General features: G+C 49.8%; 3 protein-coding genes across 3 annotated transcripts; 2 read left to right on the top strand and 1 right to left on the bottom strand.

Annotated features, from left to right (window-relative positions):
• The first annotated feature begins 988 nt into the window (after nucleotides 1-988).
• LOC140221804 (uncharacterized) lies at nucleotides 989-1,823 on the top strand. Its single transcript, XM_072291778.1, has one exon. The coding sequence runs from the start codon at nucleotides 989-991 to the stop codon at nucleotides 1,592-1,594; it is 606 nt and encodes a 201-aa protein (XP_072147879.1). The 3' UTR covers nucleotides 1,595-1,823.
• A 1,331-nt stretch (nucleotides 1,824-3,154) lies between these two features.
• LOC117844954 (uncharacterized) lies at nucleotides 3,155-5,377 on the bottom strand. The gene is made up of 2 exons (XM_034725817.2): nucleotides 4,602-5,377; nucleotides 3,155-3,488 (listed from the first exon to the last, which is right to left on the bottom strand). The coding sequence occupies exons 1-2, from the start codon at nucleotides 5,277-5,279 to the stop codon at nucleotides 3,327-3,329; spliced, it is 840 nt and encodes a 279-aa protein (XP_034581708.1). The 5' UTR covers nucleotides 5,280-5,377; the 3' UTR covers nucleotides 3,155-3,326.
• Nucleotides 5,378-9,506: 4,129 nt separating this feature from the next.
• Nucleotides 9,507-12,813, top strand: LOC117844946 (leucine-rich repeat receptor-like tyrosine-protein kinase PXC3). Its single transcript, XM_034725800.2, has 2 exons — nucleotides 9,507-12,085; nucleotides 12,185-12,813. Exons 1-2 carry the CDS (start codon nucleotides 9,706-9,708, stop codon nucleotides 12,508-12,510), a joined length of 2,706 nt encoding a protein of 901 aa, XP_034581691.1. The 5' UTR covers nucleotides 9,507-9,705; the 3' UTR covers nucleotides 12,511-12,813.
• Nucleotides 12,814-14,971: the final 2,158 nt, after the last annotated feature.

Here is a 14,971-nt window from a genome sequence, read left to right as displayed (position 1 = left end):
CGCCCCCCGTACCCCTAGGCGTGCTCGGCTCAACCGGCACGGACGCGACGCACAATGGGGGCTCGACAGCTTGGATACGGGAAGCAAGGTTGGGCATCGGCTGTTCACTGGACTCCCCGCGGCCCAAAGGAGATAAGGTTGTGAAGCTTAGGGTCAGTTTGGCAGGGTTCCGGCTCCTCTTAAAACGGCTCCGGCTCTGGCTCCTCTGATGGAGCGGCTTCTCTGGTGTCGATGGAGCCGTTTTCGAAGATGTTTGGCAAAACGACTTCTCCTATATTATTAGCTATGGATATAAGAGGTCAAATGTCCTATATACTCTTGGATATATATTTTTTTAATAGATGAATCGAATGTTTAATAATAGTTTATAATTTAAGTCCATTTGAATTAAAAAAATAAATGAAAAGGGATTCTCTCTCCTTTTCTTTTTTTCTTCTTTTTTCCCTTCTCCTTTTCTTTTTTTCCCTTTCCCTTTTCTTTTTCCTCCGTGCTCCCCATCTCCTTCTGCCTTATCTTTTTCCCGTCTCCTCTAGCTTCCGCCGCTTTCTCCCTCACGCGCCGCCCGGCCCCCCGTCGCCGCCCCGCCCTCGGGTCCCCAACGCTGCTCCGCCTCAGCTCGCCACCAACACTGAGCTCCACCGCCATCCCCGTCGTCGCGCCGCCTTGAGTCGCCACCCGGCCCTCGGGTCCCCCATCGCCGTGCCGGCCAGCTCCCCATCGCCTGGCCTGCCTGCGGGCCCTCCTCGAGGGCAAGCGTGGGAAAAGGTCGAGGAGGAGCCGCGGGAGCCGGTTTTTTTGGCTCCGCCTCCTCGAAAGGGCTCCAGAGAGCGCGATTTGTGAGGCTCTGCCGCCGGAGCCAGAGCCGTTTTGCTGCGCGCGCGTCCTTTGGTAGGGCTTCGGGAGCTTCTCCCGAAGCCCTACCAAACGGGCCCTTAATGTGGACACCGGCCGTGCGCCGCTCCGTCACTGCCGGCCATCCTCGAGCCCCATGGCGCCATGCCCCGCGGCCTGCGTCGTCCGAGCTGCCCCCAGCCGAATCCCTCCCCATCCTGGCTGTGCGCCACTCCGGCCGATCCGCGGTCCCTGTCGCGCCCCCGAGCCGCAGCGCTGCTGCACCTCGCGCCAGCCGCCGCTGCCCCAGGAGGCCCGCCGGAGCCTCGCCGTACCGGGCCTCCCGCCCGCGCCCACGTCGCCGCCGCCGTTGCCGGCGCAGGCGCCGGAGCCCGTGCTGCCGTCGCCGCCCGTGGCCGCGGACGCCGCGGCGGTGCTGCTGGCGGCGGGCGTGCCGCCGGTGGACCTCCGGCGCGCGGCGGGGATGTGCCCGGAGCTGCTGTCCGTGCCCGCGGAGGCCATCGTGGCCGCGCTCCGGTTCCTGACGGGGGAGGCGGGCGTCCCGGAGGCCGACCTCCCGCGCGTTCTCCGGCGCCGGCCGCGCCTGCTCGTGTCCCACGTCGCGGCGCGGCTCCGGCCGACGCTCTACTTCCTCCGCGCGCTCGGCGTCCCCGACCTGCACCGCCGCGCCGACCTGCTGTCCTTCTCCGTGGAGGACCACCACGCCGGCGCGGTGGCAAAGGAGGCCGCAGCGGCGGTGTGACGGCCGGCCCGACGGCGTCGATCGACACGCACACCACGTAAATCCAAGGGCCAAATTGCATATTGCTACCGACCCGCTCCCCTCAGTGCCCGTCTAAACGACGTGGATGCCACGTTGGCGGCGCCACATCAGCAAAAAAGCCACCCCGTGGCAATTTGGACCAGCAGTGAATGAGTAAGTAAGATTAGAGATCCAAAAATACATTTTCAAATTTGATGGACCTATTTGACATAGCGCTACAAGTTTAAGGACCCATGGTGCATTTCACTCTTTGCAAATCTTAAAACTTGTCACGTATCGCTGATGACAATGCTTCCTTCTCGCTCGTTACCTTCACAACCACCTTATGTTAGTGATCGCGCATGTGTTGCTTGGCTCTTGATTGGAGATCTTAAAATGCATTTTCAGAGTTTAAGGACTCGAATGACACCCTGAGACAAGTTGATGGACCTGGAATGTGTTTTGAGAGTTGATGGAGCTGGATGGCATCTTGAGTCAAATTTATGGACCTGAAAATGTATTTTTGAGAGTTTAGAAATCTAGATGACACCCACGACAAGTTCAGGACATATTTTACTCTTCACAAAATATGAAAATGTGGTTTTTGGTGAATATTTTTTAACGATTATAGTTAAGCCCTTCACTTTTTTGTTTTACCAGAATAGGCTACCGCTATACCCATATTTTTCACTGTGGCTGGGTTGTGATCTTGCTTACTCCAGAAAAACCCATTGCATCTTAAATTGTTATTTGAATTTAAAGAGAATTAATCTGCGTTGGAAACACTCCTGTCAGAGCTAGAAATGCTTGCTTCAAATTTCATAACAGTGGGTGGGAAGCCTGGAGCATTTAATTAAAAAAAGCCGGTTGCACTTCACCAACAGAAAATGCTCAAACTATATCTAAAACTTGCTGTCTTAATTTCTTATTTTTCTGTGTTTGAGAAACTAGACCAAGGTTTTGCGCCTCCAGCTCAAACACTAAATTGAGCACCACCGTTTTGCAATTACTCTGTTTAGAAATATTTATCATGATTCAGTAAATGAAAGTTATTTCAGAACGAAGGAATAGTCCAGCTTTATTTCACTTATCTCAATCCCCGAGCAGACAGTTCCAAAAATGGCAGATACTTAGTATGAAACTAATGATCCAACATGTTATGCCGCAGATCATGTAAAGCAAGGACACGCAACCACACAGCAAAAACACAAGAGCCATCTGGGTAGGCGATAACCCAGATGACAGTATGACACCCTGGGAAAACGCCTAATCACAATACTACGGTTCAGTCAAGAAAAACTAGACTTTTCAGATGGCTCAATGTATAAGTTGCCGGCCATCGCCATGGCTCAATGACGGCAACCTCATCATACACGAGTTGAAAGGAGAGATGCAGTAGTGAAGAGGCGATCAAGAGACGCAGCAAGCTCGGCCCTGTCAAAACCCTGTTATCAAGTTTCTTAACTAATCTGCGCATAGCATTTGGTCCACAGATAACAGAGGCAGGACACACTCTAGCATAATACCAGCTTGGCAAAAATGCATGTGCTCTTCAAACGGTGAAAACAAGAACAGAACATCTGGATACTATTAAGTGCATACCTTAAGGTTTCACAAATTCAAAACTGAGATATGCCAGACATTAATACATATAAGTCACACAAAAGCGGATAAGAAACCAGTTTTCTACTGCATGCAAACTTGCAAAGTTTGTTCTGAACCTCCAACAGGCTTAAGCCTCTACCGTCTCCACAGGGGCTTCGATCACAAGTCCCTTTGTTGGCTTGGCCAAGAGGTCGGTGAACTCCTGGAATGGGGTCTTCACAAACGTAGTCTCAGACCAGAACTCGGGAGTAAGGAAGCCATAGGTCTTCATGAGGCAATCAAAGGTGGCCTGCAACCAAAAGAGACGTTCTCAGACTGAAATAAATTGATCTGGCGTTACTAGCACACCCCAAAGTGACAATACAGATGACATAGTTGGGCTATCCCATGTTAATCGGTCTACATTGTTAGACCTAAAGTTTCCATGTACATGGTAGAGAGTAAAGACCCCAGGGGACAGTAACAATGAGTACACAGGGTGACAATTATCACCCTGAGTTCATTAGCTTATGCCTACAATCAGATAGAAGCAAATCAAGCTAAGCAACTATTAGCATACAGCCTCAAATCAGCATTTTACTGCTGAAAGATGACCTGACACCCAACCCCAAATAACTAAACAGGTTATAATGAATTGTCATGTAACTGAATGTTTTACCCACAAACTTGCTACCTCCAGTAAACAATCATGTTTGAAGCAAAATACACCCAGCGATAAAAATATTAGCAATACAGTGTAAAAGATGAAACTTTTAACTATTCATTTCTATACAATTTTCAGTAGTAGTAGTCATATGTGATTACTTTTCATAATGAATCTAAAGTATCAACATTATGTTGCAACTTGCAATACTATTCGAACTTTAAATATTTTATTGTCAAAGCAAAAATGGTGAACAAACTAAACCGGTTTATACCGATGATCAGACAAAGCAAAGTGCAGTAACACAACAGCATCATGCAAACACAACAGTAAAATAGAGACTAACATCACAACCTAATGAGCTCGAGTCAGTATAGAGACTTGGAAATAACATTGGCTAGCTAACAGATGTTATGGTACGTTATACAGAGAATAGTGCAAGCAGCAAGCCACAGGCACACAATTACTGAAAACTAAATTATTGTGAATCCAGGTAGCAATTTACAATGACACTAGAATGGAAGCAACACAACGCCTACCAAGTACACAAATGAACCTGAATCACAATTATGACAACAGTTTCAGAGCTAGAACTGTGTACTAGTGCATAGCTAATAGTAAGGCAACGTCACAGCTAGAATTCTGAATCTATTCAAATTTGTACAACTAAAGACAATAAAAGCATCCTCGTCCTACACATATAATGGTCAATTCAGTAATCATCAAGTAAGAATGAGAATTAGGAAAAGATCTCTATACCTTGACGAAGTTGCCGAGCGTCTTGGTGGAGCCGCGGGAGGAGGTGAAGACATCCTCAATGCCGGCGAACTGGAGAACCTTCTTGGGCACGCGGGCAGCGACGATTCCGGATCCCCTGGGCGCGGGCACCATGCGCACGGTGACGGAGCCGCACTTGCCGGTGACCTTGCAGGGCACGGTGTGCGGCTGGCCGATCTTGTTCCCCCAGTACCCCCTCCTGACGGGCACGACAGAGAGCTTGGCGAGGATGATGGCGCCGCGGATGGCCGTGGCCACCTCCTTGGCGCACTTGACGCCGAGCCCGACATGGCCGTCGTTGTCGCCGACAACGACGAAGGCCTTGAAGCGCGTGCGCTGCCCGGCGCGGGTCTGCTTCTGCACGGGCGTGATCTTCATCACCTCGTCCTTGAGCCCCGGCACCAGGGTCTCCACGATCTGGTGCTCCTTGACGGGGAGCGAGTGGAGGTAGATCTGCTCGATCTTGTGGAACTTGCCCTCCTTCACGAGGCGCCCGAGCTTGGTCACGGGCACCCATTTCTCCTCCTCCTGCTGGCGGCCACCGCGCCGGCCACCGCGGCGTCCACCGCGGTCGCCGCGCCCGCCGCGACCGAAGCCGCGCCCGAAGCCGCCACGGTCGCCGCCGCGCTCGCCGCCTCTCTCGCCTCCGCGGTCCGCCATGGTTGGGTTGGAGAGGGGTTGGTTCTCGCCGGGGTGGCGCGCTGGGTGCGGTGAGCTGGGAGCGGCGGCGGCGGCGGCGGGAGGGTTTGGGAGGAAAGGAGCGAGGAGGATGGCGGCGGCTTATATACAGCGTGGCTGTGGAGATGATGGGATTAGGGTTTGGGGAATGAGGAGTTGGGCTGGGCCGTGAGAGTGGATTTAGCGGTGCAGTTTCGTGGGCTATGATGAATGGGCTTGAGTCCGAAGTGAATCTGTTTTGGGCCAGAGAAATTGGAATTAGAAATTTAATGGGCCCCAGATTATGGGCTGTACGGACTAATGTGACGGTACTGGAGTGACTCCAACTAGGCCCTAGATTATGGGCTGTCACTGTTGTTGTGCATTTTCGCTTTTTCTCGACATGCTGAACCATGAGAACTGAGAAGTTAAAAGTAGGTTATAGGTGACTGAAAATACAGAGTATGTTGGGCTTTCAGGACAGTGAACCTGTTTAACCAACAGTTTTGCAAAAAAAAAACATTCAATAAGAGGTCTATCAAAGTCCATCACTTCGAGCCTCTCTAACAATGCCAAAATCGGAATGCCATCTCTATACAAAGGGAAATAGGAACCACCATGTTCTTTTTTTGGATTATTGGACCACAAAATCACATTTGCTATCGACGTGAATGATGAGACTGTGAGAGTGATGAAAGCACATAACTGAATTACCCTCTTTGTCCACCTTTCGCTTACCTTGGGAATGTCCAGTGTAGGCTGTCTGTCTGCTAGTAAAAAGTTGCAGCGCGACCTGACGAAAGCTAGCTGAATTGGTTGCTGTCCTGCGCTAGGCTTCTGATTATGGAGTGCAATCTGCAACTAACCCTGCAGGGATCATCAATAATGTGCTAGATTGGATGAGGTCTATGATGAAGCGAGATCTCGTTTCTGTAAAGTAATTTTTTGGTTCAATTCACTCTCTTCTGTTTCTTTCTTTGCTACTTCTTTTCATCGAACTTCGACTCTCCGTCAAGAAGAAAAACTGAAGAAGAATATGAGCATATAAGAGAAATTTTGAGTAAAAGAGGCAAATCAAAAACATGAAAAAAAAAACATGCTCCCATGGAAGGTTGAAGCGAGCACCCAAGGTGCTGAGTCAGCAGTTCAGAACAATGCAAAAAAAAAAAAAACAATGCTTGTCTGTAAACTTGTGTTTGCACACAACGACACAGGGTAGCTCAAAACAATATTCTGAATTTAGTTACATACACATTCTCTGGTCTTCAGAGGACAAAGGTTCCCAGTTTCAAGGGACCACAAATTTCGGAATCTAGCATCGAGCGAGATGCAAATTTAAACGGAACAGCACACGCAATTAAGCAATGCATTAGCATTCCCTGTACGATGACAGCCCAGCATCAAGTTCCCCAACAAGGTTCAACAACACCAGATGGGGCGCCGTACAAAAAGCACATATAAACAACTGTTGCTCTACATGGCATGAGGATAGAGTATCATATTCATGCCAGTTATGAGCCAAAAGAAGTAGGTTTCTTTTTTTTTAATTGATAGTGCTGCTATTTTTGTGTGTGAAAAAGAAAAAGGATGGGAAATTGTTCTGCAGAAATAACATGGGGTGTCATGTCAATGTCAGTGACAGAAAGGTAGGCTGTTATACTTTTTTTTATCAGACAAATTATGTGATAAAGGACTCCTATTTCAGATACTACTTCCTGATCCATGCATCACTGCTCACTGGTGCCATGTGAACTGAATAGTGAGCAGTGGAGTCCTCTCCTCAAGTCACACTTGTATAGTGCAATGAACTCAGTATACTTTTTATGGCAAAAATGGCTGCATAGCATTGTTAAATGTTGCTGACATTTGCCCGGGCGGCGCACCAGCAAATTGAAGTGCTGATAGAAGACATTCGAAACATGTAATGTGTAAATTCAAATTAAATTCTGTTAAGGAAAATAAAATAATATTTCTCGTGTATCAAAGGCACATGTATCCTTTTTTCTACAGCTTAATTTATTGTTTTTTCTCAAAATTGTTAGCTAGCAATATATTTCAACTTTAGTTTTATACAGGACTGGACAAATTTACAGGTACAATATGATTTCTTACACTTTTTTTGGTACTGACAAAAAAATAAATTGAATGATTGTACTCGAAGTTTGACTACACTTGATCTTTTTTGCCTTTTATAATCTGCCTAACTTTTTGTTAAAAGAAGAACAAGATGTGTCGATACATCCAAAATTTTGGTCATTTCCCACAACACATAGAACAAATTTAAAATAGAATAGTATTTCTGTGTATGCTACAGACAGTACATCCCATGAATGCTCAAATTGCCCTTCCATTCATATTCCGGTGACAATGTCAATCTCTAACTCTGAAATCAAAGCTGGCAAGAAAACTGGTTACTTTAGGATCCAAAAAATGAGAAAAATTCCCATTTATTTTAGTCCCAAATCAAAGCAAACACACATGATTGTACCTCAAACACACTTGATTTCTGCCCTCATGATAACCTGCCTAAAAAGAAAAGCACAAACAAAATTGCTCCTCCTTTCCTTGAGATCAATCAAAAGAGGTAATCATATGTTTAGCCACCCATTCATTCTCCTAGTCTCAGCAAAAGATCATTGCAAGCAATGATGGTCAGTGGATGCATGCCATTTTATACAAGATAAGATGATTCCTCATCTCACAGACAGAACAGATTCAGTTGGACACAACGCCGCAAATGGTCCAGAGAAGGGAGAGCCGAGCCGAAAGGAGGCGTTGGGAAACTGGAATCATGGCTTACGAGGACGTAGATGCCAGTCAGCCAATCAAAGAGAAACCGCAGAAAGAGAGAAGGCAAAGCATGATATCATCAGCATCATGCCAGAAATTTTAACAAGTTGGGAGAGGGGCCTTTCGTCGCCGCAGAAGGGCGTGCGAGGGCGCCCTTGGTGTCAGTAGCTTAAGACAAGCCGTACGTGTAGATTAGAGTAGTTTTTATTGAGCACCTGCAGCTGCTTGGATCGAAACGGAGCGAGGAAAGGAACAGAGCACAAAGATTCACCCGGCTCGACGACCGAGAAATTCACCATGTCTAGCAGGGAACTGCTAGATGCACCAAGGAAACAGGACGAGGCAGGGTTCTGCATTCTTTTTTTTTTTTGTTAGAGTCTTTCGATGTTCAAGGGTTGCTTCTATTTTGAGTCAACAGATCAAAAATTATGTATGGGTTGTATAAAAAGTTTAAAGAGAGACAGATAATTATTAATTGCCAAGCGTATATGGTTATGCTTTTGTGAGTTTATCTTTCACTTGTAGTATATGTGTTCACTAAGCACATGAGAGAAAAATGCAAGAAACAATTATTCTCCCAGGTCATATATGTATTTGTTTTTTGCTTGAGCACACTAAGAGAGAGAGAGAGAAGATCAATGATTATTCAACTTCTTACTTGAGTGCTGCCTTTGCAGAATGCTTGGATCACCATATAAAATTTGGTGTGTCTTTGTATTAGTTAAGAAAAAAATTGATCACTAATGATTATTCCCTACAATCGTCTTATGAAATTTAGCATGCATCTATAGTGCTTCGAAGAAAGGTAAGAACTTTTGGCATGTAATAAGTGCTCCTCTGAACTATCATATGAAATTTTGCTCAGCACTTACTTAGAGAGAAGGTATCCTTTTGATGCCTACCTAGTGTTGATCCAAACTATTACACAAAAATTTCTTAGCTACATAAGCATATAAAACGAAAATAGGATGATATCTTATTAGCGGCGTTGTATGTTGGTTTACCTTTAAGAAGAATGTGGATTTTATAAGACATATGTTTAGTACGCTACTATACGATAATATATGGTATAAAGGTAAAACTATTTCCATTCCTATCTTGATTAACTATCACATTGTAAAATTAATTCTATCATTATCAATTAAGAAAAGATATAGAGTAGACATTTCTGCCTAATATCCTAGTGATTGTGTGCTACTTAACACTTCAGTTACACTTCAGAGAGAGGGCATATATGTACTTTGCCCTTGGCTTCTCGGTAGCATACGGTGTTTACCTCTAGTCTCGCTTGGTAGGGTACCCATTGCCATTTTTATCTCGCTCACTGTAGAATTCAACCCAAATGCACTGAGCACAAGACCGCCTTCGTCTGCTCCGTCCAACCACCTTTCCCCTTTCCTCTCTCTCCCCCACTCTCTCTCTCTCTCTCTCTAAAACACACTCCCTCTCTCTCCCCCTGACGGAGTGCGAGTGGGCAGCGAGCGGCAGCAGCAGCCACGGCCCCTGTCGCCGTGCTCCCTCCCTCTCTCTCCTCCCCCTAAACCACACAAGAAAAGCAGCCGCACCCACACGCGAGGCCTTCCCTGGGCACCACCACCACCTCGCCCCCCGGGCCAAGAACCTCCCGCCCCGGCTCCAAATGCCTCCCTCCTCCTCCTCCTCCTTCCCCCGCCGCAGATTCCTCCTCTTCTTGACCCTCCTCTCGGCGTGCCTCGCGGCGCCGGGCCCCGTGGACGGAGCCGGCGACGGGGATGGCGCGGCAATGCAGGCGCTGCGGCGGGACCTGGCGCCGCCGGGCTGGGGCCCCGGCGCGGACCACTGCGCGTGGCGCGGCGTCACCTGCGCGGCCACCGGCGGCGCGGTCACCGCGATCGAGCTGCCGCGCCGGGGGCTCCGGGGGGACTTCTCCGCCGCCGGCGCGCTCCCGGCGCTCGCGCGCCTCGACCTCTCCGCCAACTCGCTCCGCGGCGGCGTCCCCACGGCGCTCGGCGCGCTTCCCCGCCTCGAGTTCCTCGACCTCTCCATGAACGCGCTCACGGGGCCCGTCCCGGCGGCCCTCGCGGGGGCGTCGGGCCTCCGCTTCCTCAACCTCTCCAACAACGCGCTCTCCGGCACCATCCCCGACGAGCTCAGGGGCCTCAGGGCGCTCCAGGAGCTGCAGATTTCCGGCAACAACCTCACCGGCGCGCTCCCCGGGTGGCTCGCCGGGCTCCCCGCGCTTCGCGTGCTGTCCGCCTACGAGAACTCGCTCTCCGGCCCGATCCCCCCCGGGCTCGGCCTATCGTCGGAGCTCCAGGTGCTCAACCTCCACTCCAACGCCCTCGAGGGGAGCATCCCCGGCAGCCTCTTCCAGCTCGGCAACCTGCAGGTCCTCATCCTCACCCTCAACCGCCTCAACGGCACCATCCCTGACGCCATCGGCCGCTGCCGCGGCCTCTCCAACGTCCGCATCGGCGACAACCGCCTCTCCGGCGCCATCCCGCCGTCGATTGGCGACGCCACCAGCCTCACCTACTTCGAGGCCAACACCAACGACCTCTCCGGCGGGATCCCGGCGCAGTTCGCGCGCTGCGCCAACCTCACGCTGCTCAATTTGGCCTACAACCGCCTCGCCGGCGAGGTGCCGGACGTTCTCGGCGAGCTCAGGAACCTGCAGGAGCTCATCGTGTCCGGTAACGGCCTCGGCGGCGAGTTCCCGAAAGCAATCCTGCGGTGCCGGAACCTGAGCAAGCTGGACTTGAGCTACAACTCTTTCCATGGTGACTTGCCGGAGGACATCTGCAACGGATCAAGGATGCAGTTCCTTCTGCTAGATCACAATGGGTTCTCCGGCGGCATTCCACCGGGAATTGGGAGCTGCACCCGTCTGCTTGCGCTGCAGCTCAGCAGCAACAACCTGGGTGGTGGCATACCAGCTGAGATAGGCAAGGTGAAGAGTCTGCAGATTGCACTGAACCTTAGCTTCAATCACCTTGTCGGGACGCTGCCCCGCGAGCTCGGGCGGCTCGATAAGCTCGTCACGCTGGACTTGTCGAGCAATGAGATATCAGGCCAGATCCCAGGTGATATGAGAGGGATGCTGAGCTTGATTGAGGTCAATTTGTCAAACAACAGGCTCAGTGGCGCCATACCTGCTTTCGGACCGTTCCAGAAGAGTGCAGCCTCCAGCTTCTCCGGCAATGCCAAGCTGTGCGGCGATCCACTGGATGTGGACTGTGCATCGATTTATGGTTCCAATTATGGAATGGACCACAGGAGGATATCTTACAGAGTAGCTTTGGCAGTTGTTGGCTCCTGTGTGCTCATCTTCTCAATTGTGTCATTGGTGGTGGCATTGTTCATGTGGCGTGAGAGGCAGGAAAAGGAGGCAGAGGCAAAGAAGGCTGAGGCAGGGGAGGTGGTGGTGGCAGCACCGCAGGTTGTGGCCTCAACTGTGTTCATCGAGAGCTTGCAGCAGGCCATCGATTTCCAGAGCTGCGTAAAGGCGACATACAAAGACACTAATGAACTGGGCAATGGAACATTCAGCACAACCTACAAGGCTGTCATGCCCTCTGGCATGGTTGTGTGTGTCAAGAAGCTGAAGTCAGTTGACCGCGCGGTCATCGACCATCAAACAAAGATGATCCGAGAGCTCGAGCGCCTTGCGCACATTAACCACAAGAACCTGGTGCGCCCCATCGGGTATGTCATCTACGATGACTGTGCGCTGCTGCTGCACCACCATATGCCAAATGGCACCCTGCTTCAGTTGATCCACAATGACTGGAATTCTGATGGAGAGAAGCAGAAACCTGACTGGCCGAGGCTGCTGTCGATTGCCATTGATGTTGCTGAAGGGCTGGCGTTCCTCCATCAGGTTGCCACCATTCACCTAGACATCTCTTCAGGGAACATCTACCTTGACTCGCATTACAATGCGCTTCTCGGAGAAGTTGAGATATCCAAGCTGTTGGACCCTTCAAAGGGCACTGCTAGTATCAGTGCGGTTGCGGGCTCCTTTGGTTACATACCTCCAGGTCTGAACTTTTTCAACATTCGGTAACTGCACTATAATTTCTTGTATATATGTCTACAATCACGAACATTTGTTTGCCTTTGCAATTGGTTTCTTGCAGAGTATGCCTACACAATGCAGGTGACAGTGCCAGGCAATGTGTACAGCTACGGCGTGGTCCTGTTAGAGATCCTGACATCCAAGCTGCCGGTGGAGGAAGAGTTCGGAGAGGGCGTGGACCTTGTCAAGTGGGTGCACACAGCACCGGCGAGGGGTGAGACGCCGGAGCAGATCATGGACCCCCGGCTGAGCACCGTGTCGTTCGCATGGCGCAGGCAGATGCTTGCAGTGCTCAAGGTTGCAATGCTGTGCACGGAGCACGCCCCAGCCAAGCGGCCCAGGATGAAGAAGGTGGTGGAGATGCTGCAGGAGGCCAAGAACAGCTGAGCCTCCTCTTTTTACCACTGAATGCCGAGTGAGATTGCTGCTTTGGGTGATGAACCGAGCTACATAAAAGATAGAATCTCCGGTCATCGGTGCATCAGAGCATGAAATCCAGTAGCGTTTAATTCGCTGTATATATTCGGTAATTAGTACCCCGATTATGCGCTGTTTTATCACCCAGATGTTGAATCTTGAAGCATCAAAGTACAGTGCTGCTGGCTTGCAGTGGTGCTGCCTGAAACTTCAAGTGGAGAATGTCTCGTATGTAATCTGGCTGGTTCTTGAACTAGGCAAGTCGTTGGTCTATCTTGAGAGGGTTTCTTCTGGGAAAAAAAATACAAAAGGAAAATCAGAGAAATCCTATCTTGGAGGTTGCCAACTTAAAGAGGTGGTTGTGCTTAAGGATGGCAATGCGGCGGGTTCGGATCGGGTGGAGTGTCTGGGTATCTAAAACTGAAACTCGAACCTAAAATCTGAATCCGCTCCGAACACCGAAACTCGAACCTAAAATCTGAATCCTCCCCGAACACCGATTCGGGTGAAAATTCATCCCCAAAACTGAAACCCGCGGATTCCTGAAACTTGACGGATTAACCGAAATCCGAGAATATTGCAATAAATTAACAAGACAACATACAGCAATACAACAAAGATAGTGTCTAGATTTCAGAGATTATTCAACAAAAAAAGCAACACCACAAAGGTAGAATTGGAGAAGCAACCCAAGTTTAGTACAATTCACATAGACTGTACTGCGAACAAATAACAGAACATGAATGTTACTACAAATAAATTTTTTTGGATCAAATAGGTAGGCAACTTGGGGAATTCATCTTCGCTTGATGAGTTCATCGTTCATCAATTATTGTGGAATCATTTTTATCCTATGAAATAATAATAGAGAAAATAGCTCATTACTAAAATGTTGATGTGGCCGTGCAGGCTGGAGGTGGCCGTGCGGGCGCTGGGCGGACTGGATGCGGTCGTGCGGGTGTGCGGCCGGCGGTCGCCGTGCGGGGCGCCGCCGTGCCGGGCAAGGTGCTTGGGGACGAGAGTGCGGCCGTGCGGGTGGACTGGATGAAGATGAAGCAAGGATTTTAGGCTTATATACCTAGAGTTGCTAAGTGGGATTACAGTGGGATGAATGTTTCGGGGCCTCGATGGAGCTCCACGGGTGAATTTAAGAATCCGCGCCAAACTCGTAGTATTTCGGGTATCCGAACCCGCAAATCCGTGAACGAAAACTAGGAACCAAAACCGAAACCCACAGACCCAAAACCCACGGATATCCGCCTCGAACCCGATCCGCTGCCATCCTTAATTTAGCTTACCCACGAGCATGCTGTGCTGCTATTGCTGGTGACTGAACGACTTTTTCATTTTTAGTTCGTGATGGCATGAGTTGGCATCCTTGATCCTTCTCATTCAAACGGAAACCATGCAATGCGGAAGCAGACCATCACGCATCTCCGAAGTCAAGTTGTACATGTGCTGCGCTTGAGATTTGAGAAAGGCGATGTCTACTGTGGTGGAAAATCCTTTCCTGTTGACAGGAAACAATGGAAAGTATTAACTCAACCCAGGCAGCTTCAAAGAGACCTCTTCCACCCCCCTGAAGATGGGTGTCATATGAATACAGCAAATTTCTCCATTTCAACTAGTGTCATCTTATAATATTTGCAGCATATACCATTCAGGGCCACATGAGACAGCAATGCTGATTATTCATCTGCTGGCTCTAAAACTCTAAGCGAAATGATCGCAGGTTCGCAGCACCAGGCATTACCACAAACACCTACGCTGCGTGGGGGGAGAACCCTCACCTGCCAACGCACCAGAAAACCCACGGCCCCACAGGCTCAACTGGCCGAGCAAGACGAAAAGGGGAAGGTCGCACACGTGTCTTCCTCCGTACCTTGGCAACCTCGTGGCCGTGCTCGACGGCGTCGAACAGCCCCTTGCAATGGAGCTGCGGTCGGCGAACGGCTGACGACAGCGTCTGGGATTTGTACGGGGCAACCGGGCAACTGGTTCGCGCATGGGCGCTCCAAACAGATGGCCACGGCCCACGGGCACGCGCTGGAAATTTAAAACTTTGTACCCATGAATAAAAAATTTAAAAAATCCAATAAATATCCAAAACTTTGTACTTTAATATCCTGTTTGGCATGGCTCCAACTCCGGGTGGAGCTGCTCCACTCCAAAACTCCACATGGAGCCAGCTCCGCTCCAAAACTCCAGAACAAAAATGGGATGTTTGGCCAGATGGGTGCTCTCAGCTTAAAAAAAGATCGATTTTAGTGTGGATTGCCATTATTGTCCCCAATTAAGGCCCCACTTGTCATCCTCTCTATCCCATATTCTTCTTCCCCTTTTTCCACTGCACTGTGCCACACACGGGAGACCCTCCACGGGCGGCGGGGTGGGCGGCGACGGACGGCAGGCTGGGCGGTGGGGCTGGGCG

Source organism: Setaria viridis, chromosome 2, assembly GCF_005286985.2.
Source record: "Setaria viridis chromosome 2, Setaria_viridis_v4.0, whole genome shotgun sequence".
Lineage (NCBI taxonomy): Eukaryota > Viridiplantae > Streptophyta > Magnoliopsida > Poales > Poaceae > Setaria > Setaria viridis.
This window is presented reverse-complemented; position numbering and strand designations above follow the sequence as displayed.

Coding starts and splice junctions, on each gene's coding strand:
- LOC140221804 (XM_072291778.1), top strand. CDS start 989: ATGGCGCCATGCCCCGCGGCCTGCGTCGTCCGAGCTGCCCCCAGCCGA.
- LOC117844954 (XM_034725817.2), bottom strand. CDS start 5,279: ATGGCGGACCGCGGAGGCGAGAGAGGCGGCGAGCGCGGCGGCGACCGT. Junction 3,489..4,601: donor CGCTCGGCAACTTCGTCAAG/GTATAGAGATCT, acceptor TTTTGGTTGCAG/GCCACCTTTGATTGCCTCAT.
- LOC117844946 (XM_034725800.2), top strand. CDS start 9,706: ATGCCTCCCTCCTCCTCCTCCTCCTTCCCCCGCCGCAGATTCCTCCTC. Junction 12,086..12,184: donor CTTTGGTTACATACCTCCAG/GTCTGAACTTTT, acceptor GGTTTCTTGCAG/AGTATGCCTACACAATGCAG.